Consider the following 9,636-nt stretch of genomic DNA (forward strand, 5'->3'; position numbering starts at 1 on the left):
AAAATGTTTGTTTCCTGTTAGTATTTTAATTGTGAACTGATTTCTCTCAAATAATATAGGCACTGATGGTGTTCATTAAATATCAAACAACACAATTCTGCCAGTCGTTAAAGCATTCCAATGTGACTGATACTGCTTCTGCTCTCAAGAAATTCTAGGCCTTTTGGGGGACACAAACCACAAACTCAATTCTAATATAATGTGCTAAGTGCAGTGAGAGAGACACTGACTCACTTGTCACAGAGGACCTCCCTTGGGTATGACCCAGAGTTGACTTGCCCCCACAGCATAGGCTGGAAAGAACTCCGCAGGCACATGGACAGAGGCTAGACAGACGTCCAGGGCTGAGAACCAGCACTGGAAGGGCAGCATCAGAGCCAGGAAGGGAGCCAGGGCCCAATGAGGGGGACCCTGGAGGCCATGCTGAGGGGAGGCCATTTCATCCTAAGTAGGTCCCAGGAGGTAAAAGGATTGCACCAGCAAGATGGATATGTGCAGGAAAGCCACCCAGCAGCTGTACGAGTGAATCAGTGGAGCATAAGGCTAGACAGAAACACCAACAGGAAGGCTGCTAAGGCAGTCCAGCCAGACAGGAAGCCAGCCAGGAGGAAGCCAGAGGTAGCTGGGAGGGAGAAGGCGGAAGCACTGCAACAGAGGGGTCGGCTTGGTGAGCCGGATCACTGACAGCACAGGGGGAGGATCACTGACTGGAAGAGTCACAACCTGGTTATGAGAGAAGACCAATTAATTTACACAGTGTGCCAGGTTTGTTGAGACTCAAGTGCTCCTGAGCCCTCATCTGTCAGGCCTCACAGCCTCACAAATTCCCACACTGGCCTTTTCAGGAACGTTCAGGAAAAGTAACTGGCTTCTATGTCCACAGCTCCTTTTGCAACTTATAAAAATGAATAGATAATTAGTTGGTGAATTGATTTTTTTAAAAGCCCAAACCCTCAACCTTCTCAAAGTTCAGTTACTAAAGACGCTGCCACATTTCTTAGAGGAAGCCCTGGGATGCAACTGTCCACAGGGTACCAGCAAACTTCCTTATTTTTCTTCCTGAGGAATAGAGTGAAAGGCAGCCTTGTTTCATAGGTGAGAGAAGAGAACATGAGACTCAAACCACACTCTAGGAGGTGTGGTCATCCAGGTTTCCTGAGGTCATCCAGGAAAAAAAAGAAAAAAAGATTCCAAATGAAGTTTCCCTTACCTTGGCTTTGATTTCCATTTTTAATATGGAGCCAATTATTGTCATGAGGTCACTGATAATCACAAGGACGTACCATCCGTTGATAAACTCCCACTGGTCAGCATCACACACATGTCGCTTGTACTTCTCCAAGAAGACGTTTAGAAATCTCTACAGTAACATTTAAAAAGCATTTCTTAAATCACACGCCCTTCTGGAAAGGGAAAGGGAGAACAGGGCTCTGTCCTATATGATGTGGTATCACTTGTTCCAAGATGGCAGATCCACCTCATGGCAGGGACAGGAGGGCACACACTATCCCACACGACATACTCCAGCATAAGCAAGCATTTGAGCACCTGCTAAATTAACCCAAACACTAAATGCATATGCTTTCTCTTCAACAGAGCCAGCCCACAGTGTGTTCCAATACTTTGCACATTATCAGCTCATGCACAGGGATGGCAATCCCATGAGCTAGGTAACAGTTCCCTTGTGGTCCAGATGTAGAAACTGAGGCATGGAGAGACCAGGACCTGAGTCCAGGCAGACTAGCCCCAGAGTGGGTCCTCTCAACCCTGCCCCCTGCAGAGACAAGACCTCGACCTTGGATGCAGGCTATCTAGAGGGTTGGAGAGTAGGTACGAAGTAGGTATTTACAAAGTGAATGCCAAGGTCAAGGAAGACAGAACATAGGATATTTCCCTGCTCTCTCACATGGTATTCCAATGACTTCCTGTTTCCCTTGACCCCAGTGGGAACTTACACTCATGTCATAAGACAGAATAAGACTTGTAGGGAGCTGGGGTTTATATTCCTAAGAACATATACTTAGAGGGGTAAAAAGGTAAAATGAGATTATTTAAGAAATAGAATGAAAGTATTTTGCTCTTCATTATAATCCATTTATCATGCCTCCTTGTCAAAATGAACTCCGACTTGAAGACAAAAGATGGAACCCACACATGCTTTACTCTGGTCTTAAGTTCATTCCTGAACTAAAATTATTTTTTCTGGAAACTTCTAAAAGCTTGAGAGCTTACCACAGTGTACCTGTACTTTTAGCTCTGTTTTAAGCAGAATAATTATCAGACCCCACCTGAAATCACGAGAGCCTCTTTATTATTTTGATGTGTATGTGCAAGTGTGTGTACATTCATGTGTATGTGTGTACATGTACATGTGGAGGCCAAAGGCTGATGTCAGGTGTCTTCCTCAGTTGATCTCCACCTTGTGTTTTGAGACAGGGTCTCTCACTGAACCTGGAGCTCACCAATAGGCTAGACTGGCCAGCCAGCAAGCCCCAGTGATCTTCCCGACTCAGTCTCCCCAGCATTGAGATTACAGGCACATGCCACTGTGTCTGGCTTTTTTGTTGTGGGTGCCTGGGATCAAACTCAGATCTTCATGTTTGCATGGCAAGCACTTTACCAAGGGACCCATCGCACTGGCCCTAGAGCCTCTTCTTACTTCCTGTACTTGAGGATGGTTGGTGTCTCTCAGGGAGCTATCACTCAAAGGAAATGAACTGAGCCAAACAGCTCCAAAACAGGTAGTCATAGCTCAATTATCGTAGTCCCCTGCTTGACCGAACCCTAGCTATAGGCCAAGAGGGAGAAGAGGGACAGCCACACCTACCTTTCTCAGCCTTAGAGCAAGAACAACAGATCTCGAGCACAGGATAAGGGATGCCAGGCAAATCACAATGACAAAAGCATCAAACACCAGGACGTACTGAGTGCTTTTCTGAACTGAAGAACAAGGAGAAATGCCATTGTTAAGCATGTCTCGCACAGATCACAGAGTAGTTTCCCAGCAAACAGCAGTCTGCAGAGAAGCTCAAATGAAAAACACTTTGTCTATTGTTAAAACAAAATCATGCTGTATTCATTTGGAAGGCTACAAACAAGGTAACACACCCCGAGGGGAAGAATGATGCATTGGAAAGTGTAGGAACTGTGAATCAGTGCACTACAATTTCCTCATAAATATTTACTGTGGAACAGAATTCAGCAGAATGTGATCCATTTGGGCTCCATTCAGAAGAAGCAAAACCACTAATAGTCTGAGTTGTTTCACAAAGACAGTGAGTTTGCCTTAATTAATAAGGGAACTAATTAAAATGCCACGCTCAAAAGTTCATTTCTGCTTCCCAGCTTCACCACGCACTTCCCCAGCAGGGCCAGTTTGATATGCTTTTCCTACCCACAGAGAAAATAACTTCTGGGAATGAAGTAAGGAAGAGAGCAGTGATTGGACTTTACCTCGCAATACACAGTAGCAGGGCATGCGCCAGAGGGAGACCAACTAGATGTTTAACTTCCATCTGACTTCATGGTGACACCACACATTCCAAGCACCATTCTCCCGCCTGGCTCTCACCCTCCTACCCTGTGACTGCACTGGTCTTCCTTCTCACAGTCACCTTGGAGACTCTTTACAAGTTTATGCCTAGAACAAGTGCACACATGCGCATGCCTAGAATAGCAGGCCCTCACACACACTTGTTCACACACACATGCATACATACATATGCACACACATACACATATACATTTGAACATGTACATGTGTGTGTGTACGTGTGCATGTACACACATACACATATGCACACACAGATGTACAACTGCACACATACATACACACATATACACACATGCATACACACAAACATGCAACATACACATACATACAAATAGACATGTGTTCGCGCACATATGTACATATGCACATGCATGCACACATGCACAAGCATGCAAAGATATACCTACAAATGCAGACATGTGTGCGCACACATGCACAAACACACACAAGCACACACATACATCCATGCACACACAAACATGCACACATATATGCATATGCCATTATGCACACACATACCCACATGCACACATACAGACACACACACATACGCATCTATACACACATCTGCTTGCTTGTTTTCAGGGTCAGGTTCCATTTTTATTGATTAATTTTGCTATTTGACATTCATACACATATCTTATGCATTCTGATTATCCCCTCATTCTCTCATCTCCCTCCCATCCCTCTCAACAGCCCCCATCCCTACCAGTCTCTTTCCCAGAGCCATGACTTTGGTTTATAACCCATTTAGTTTAACCAGAACCATGTGTATGACAACTGAATTGGAATCCTACTATTGGGGCCTGATGGGATCATCAATGGGTACATGACTGAATACAGCGATTCCCCATAGTTCAGCAGTGAGGAGTGCAGTCCCGAGTCCCTCTCCTCCATCCGTGCCTGACTGCTGACTGACCCATTCCTGTGCAGAGCCAGTGCAGGCATCCGCAGCTGCTGGGAGTTCCTAATTGTAATGGCTGCGTTTTCCCAGCAGATGCCATTTCCCAGGTGCCCTTTTCTTTTTACTTCGTGTATATCTTATATGTGCATGTGTGCACTAATATGTACAGGTGCACATGCCTGTGTGTGTACATGTGGAGACCAGAGGATGACTTCAGGTGTCTTCCTTTATTACTCCTCACCTCGTTTCGTTGAGACAGGGTCCTGGAACTTCTTGTTTTGGATAGACTGGCCAGCCAGGGAGCCCCTGGGAGCCACCTGTCCCTGCCTCCTAGTGCTGGAATTACAGGCGCATGCTGCCTTGCCCAGCTTCTATGTGGGTGCTGGGGACCCAACCTTGTGCTTTCACTTGTGCAGCAAGCACTGTACCCACTGAGCCATCTCCCCACCTCTAGACTCCAGATTTTAAATGTCATCTCAGAACAAAGCTCTATAAGTTCTCACCTCTACTGGCCCCCCATACCACACACCCATATGCCTTTGACTCTTCTTTGTACAATAGACTGGGCTCATAGCTACATCCTCAAGGTTGCCATAGCATGGAACCCAGGATAAAAACAAGGACAGGACATGGTCTCTGGATCCCAAAATCTTGACTCTGAATAAGCTTTGGACTCAGCATCTTTGGAGTCTTAGGGAAGTTTTTTAAACTCTGAGCCTCAGTTTCCCCATTGGAAAAGTGGGTGGAATAATAATAAAGCCCACATTGCAGGGCCGTGGTATGGATTATGCAAGTTCATCTGTGGAACAGCTCTAGGAAAACAATAGCAGTAAACAGTCATAGAGCTTACTATTTTACCATTTAAGACCACCTTCCCACTCAGTGACTGACTCTGTGAGGCAAGGCCCCTGGGAAGTGTTAAAACACAGAGTCTCTTCTTAACATAAGACTTCATCCTGCTCACAAAAAAAGAGAAGGGCTTCAGGTCAAACTCACAAAGACCACTGCACAGTCTGAAGGAGCCAATCCAGAAGCAGAGGGAGAAGAAAGCACGAAGCACAAGAGAAAGGAGCGGGAGGCACCAGCTGCTCGCAACTGGACCCAGCCGGTAAGGACGCAAGGATGACCCTGGTTTTCTGTTGTGAGCAAAGTGAGTTTGATCTGGACATTGTGGCAGCTGTCGGGATGTGTGGCCAGACACAGAGAGAATCAGCAGACCAGGAAGGACTGGGGGGGGGAGTGCAGTGATTTTGGAGAAGTAGAGAAGGAGATGACCTCAGAAACCAGCTGGACAAGCAAGGCCAGGGGAGGACACGGAGTCCTGTGGCCTTCTCAGATGTGTCTAGGTTGGAATGCTCCACTGTGACACCACAGCAGAGACACCAGAGAAGCACCCAAGCATCTTCAAGGAAGTTTGACCTCAAGGTCAAACAAAGCAAATGGTGTGAGCGGCACTGGACTAGTATCTGAGGGATGGGTTCAGGTGGCTAGTAAATGTTCTTCCTTGAGCAAATGATGGGGCCAGGCCAAGTGTCACATACCTCCTCTATGAGATTAGAGTACAACCAATTGCCCTACTTCCCTGGACAGTCCAAGGACCAGCTGAAACCATCCATGAAAGTGCTTCTGCAGTGGTGCCAGGAGCCAACCATCCACACTGACTTCGGTCACTTATACTCAAGCAATCCAAGTTGTCTTGGCTTATCATCCAATGGGTAGAGACCAGAACAACTTGATTCTACTACACACAAGAACTTCCTTGGCGCTATGGATGGGGCAGGGGAAGCAGGGCTAGTTCTGGGAAGATGGGACACAAGGCTAGCATCTGGCATATTCCTTTCTGACCTATACAAAGAACAGAAATTTAGCTTACTTGTAGCAGATTTATTTATACATATGAAAACAAAGTCCTAGAAAGATAAACTACCGCTCATTACAAAGAATCCATTATTGAACTCTGCATTTTCTTGAATTATTTAAAAGACTAGTTAGGTGTGCTTTATTATAAGAATTTTATAAACATAGTAATTGATTTTGTTTAAGACAGGATCTTACTCTGCAGCCCAGGTTTGCCTGCAACTTACTATATAACCCCGGTTTGCCTTAACTGGCAGCAACTCTCCTGTCTCAGCTTCCTAAATGTTGACATTATAGGTGAGAGCTACCACAGCCAACAGTCATTAGTCTCTTACCTTACTGAAGCTATTGCGCCCCATAAGAATATCTCCCAAACCTGAGTTTGGAAACCACAGTTTCAGAAAGACCTTCTGCTACCCTGACTAGGAAAATCCCATACCCAACTCCACTCTTCCAAAGACCTGAGGTTCACAGACACCTGACAACACTGCCTGTGGGATTCTGACCCAGGGCCACCTACACTCATTAACTCTCTTCCTGCGATCAATTCAGACCACCACATCCCCATCGGTAGGGAAGCCTGTCGGCCCTTTTCTTCCCAAGTCTCTCATCCCCACAGGGCTGTTTATAAAAATCAGAAAGAGTGGAGAGCAACAGCAGATGTGGAGATGCTCATCTGTAACCATGAAAGACCACATGACGTTTGCCTGCCAAAAGGGACGTTCCCTTGGATTTTGCTTTGAGTGGATGTGGGTAAACATGGATAACAGGAAGGAGAGCAGTGGACAGGAAGGAAAGGAGGAATGCTCGGCAGACTGCATTGGGTGCCCACCAGATGGCGCCTCTGCCCTCGTCCCACTCCCGGCAGGAGCCAGGGCCAGCTCAACAGGCAAGAAGGGGTTAATTTATCTCCCAAATGGGTTTCAAAACCTTGGCTTTTTAAGGCTTTAAGACACCAGTATAAGAATAGCACATTTTAGAGGGTCCGTTTCCCCCGCGCCCCGTGGTGGGCAGTGGTGGTCTGTGAGGCATGTACCTCTTCCTCTTGGCCACAGGAGGGAGCTAGAGGTCCTCCTTTCTGAACACAGGCAGAGAAAAGCCCCAGTGTTGTAAGAGGACCCACTCACTGTTCTGGGGGCCCCTGTGACCCACCAGCACCATGCCTCAATTTGATCTTCACGGTGACTACTGCAAATCACACTTTATATAGGACAAAGTTTACTTCTTTTCATAGAAAATAGCTGCAGCCTTTCTTGGATTTGGAGAATAGATGTCTGATTTGTCTGTGAGGGAAACTGTCTGCTAGAGATAGAAACCACTTTTTATCAGAAATCCACACTGTGTATTCCCATCAGAGGAACTACCAAAACCCAAACTAGAAAACAGAAACAAAATCTCAAAATCATCAGGTTGTCATACAACTGTCAAGTAACAAACCTAAAATCTAAAATAGAAAACACAGGTAGCTCATATTTTATCTCAGATCACCTGGTCAGAGGAAGCTCATTTAAACAAAGCTTGCCAGTTCAAAATGCTGAGCCTCCATCGGGGACATCACCTTAAGTACTGAAAAATGTCAGATTAGGATCCACACACCCCAGACTTCTTTTCTTTTTCCTTTTTATCCCCCACACCCCCTTTTTTCTAAACAAGAACCCCTGTGTAGCCTAGGCTAGCCTTCAACCCACGACCCTCCTGCCTCAGCCTCCAGAAATTACAATTTGCCCCTCCACGCCCAGCTCTGCAAGGCCACGTAGATTATGGGGTGACTGAGGAATCAATCCCACGTTTGTTCTACCACACATTTGCTCTGAGGCCTTGGCTCCATTGTCCAAGAATTATTTCTAGGCCTCCACACTTCCAGCTAAATGTCTCCTTCACTCTCTTCTCTCCCAGACCTTCCCCAGCCCTCTATCCATGCTCACCCAGAGCACACAAGAGATGCGATCACATTGGTCTCTTTTCCTGCGGCTTCTTCTCCTCATAGAGGCCAGCAAGCATGACAACTTCAGTTCACAGTACTTTGTTTTATACACTAACATTTAATAGCCAGCACCCTCCAAGGTAAATACTATCATTATCCTTGCTTTGTAGAGAAATATTCTAAGACAGAGGTTAAGAAGTAGGTCTAAGACCACAGACATGTACAAAGAACCAGACTCCAAGCCCACCATGTAGCCCCACAACCTGAGTTCTTCATCACCAAATCACCCTACCTCCCTAGGAGATGTGTGATAAATGCTTGCTGGCTTAGACAAAAGCACAAAGCTGTCATGACTAGTGTTCAAATTCGTGTTTCTGAAATCTTTCTTTCCATTACATCCATATCAACCACTTAAGTTCTCCAAAGCCCCATATCGTCCCCTAACCCACAAAGGCAAAGTGGACCACTTACTAGACCCAGATATGTTCATAGCTTTACACTCTTCAATGTCCGCATCACTGTTAAAATAGATTTTGATTTTTCCACTGTGAGCTTTGTTGTCAAAGGTAACCTGGGGACAGAAATAGAAGGAGTGGTTATAGTCCAATAGAAAATGGGAGCCGTTGGGTCAAACCGCTAAACAATGTGGTGGCACCCAACCAACCATAGCTCTGATCCAAAGAGAGTCATACAGATGAAAATGTCTCATCACAGGGCTCCTGTTCTAGTTTGACCTCTGTTGCTGTGATAAACCACTCTGACCAAAAGCAAGTTGGAGAAGAAAGGGTTTATTTCAGCTTACTGAAGCAGAAACCATGGAGGAATGTGGCTTACTGGCTTGCTTACTAGCTTCTGCCCAGCTAGGTTCCTATATAACCCAGGACCACCTGCCTAGGGCTGGTATTGCCCACAGTGGGCTGGCCCTCCTACATCAATTACCAGTTAATAAAATGACCCACAGACAAGCTCACAGGTCAATCTTGTGGTGATCACCCAACTGAGACTTCCTCAGATAACTTTGGGTCTGTCAAGCAGACAGCTGACGTTAACTAGGAGAATTTCTTTAAATTTTTTCTTTTATTAATGAAAAATATAATCTAAAAGGGTAAAGCGCTCCTAAAGATAGAATTTTGACTCTCAGCCAGGCATGGTGGTGCATGCCTTTAATCCCAGAACTCTGGAGGCCGAGGCAGGCAGGTCTGTGAGTTCAAGGCCACCCTGTTCTACATAATGAGCATAGTGAGTTCCAGGCCAGGCCAGGAACTACAGAAAGACCCTGTCTCAAAAAGACCAAAAAGAAAAAGAAAAAGAAAAAGAAAAAAAAAGTTTTTCTGTATGAAACAGTATATTTTAAAATAAAATGGAGATCTTTTTTAAAGGTTAAAATCTCAATTTTAC

The 9,636-nt window shown here is 45.5% G+C and overlaps 1 protein-coding gene across 2 annotated transcripts in view; it reads right to left on the bottom strand.

Moving 5' to 3' along the window:
- Mcoln2 (mucolipin 2) overlaps positions 1-9,636 on the bottom strand; it is a 61,601-nt gene that overhangs the window by 14,897 nt on the left and 37,068 nt on the right. For both annotated transcript variants that reach the window (XM_008826242.3, XM_029560307.1), the window contains exons 7-9: positions 8,710-8,809; positions 2,828-2,940; positions 1,211-1,360 (exon numbers count right to left, since the gene is read on the bottom strand). In XM_008826242.3, the coding sequence (XP_008824464.2) occupies positions 1,211-1,360; positions 2,828-2,940; positions 8,710-8,809 (363 nt within the window). The remainder of the gene's footprint in view (positions 1-1,210; positions 1,361-2,827; positions 2,941-8,709; positions 8,810-9,636) is intronic.

The sequence above is a fragment of the Nannospalax galili genome, unplaced genomic scaffold, assembly GCF_000622305.1.
Source record: "Nannospalax galili isolate Female #2095 unplaced genomic scaffold, S.galili_v1.0 scaffold9, whole genome shotgun sequence".
NCBI classification, from domain to species: Eukaryota; Metazoa; Chordata; class Mammalia; order Rodentia; family Spalacidae; genus Nannospalax; species Nannospalax galili.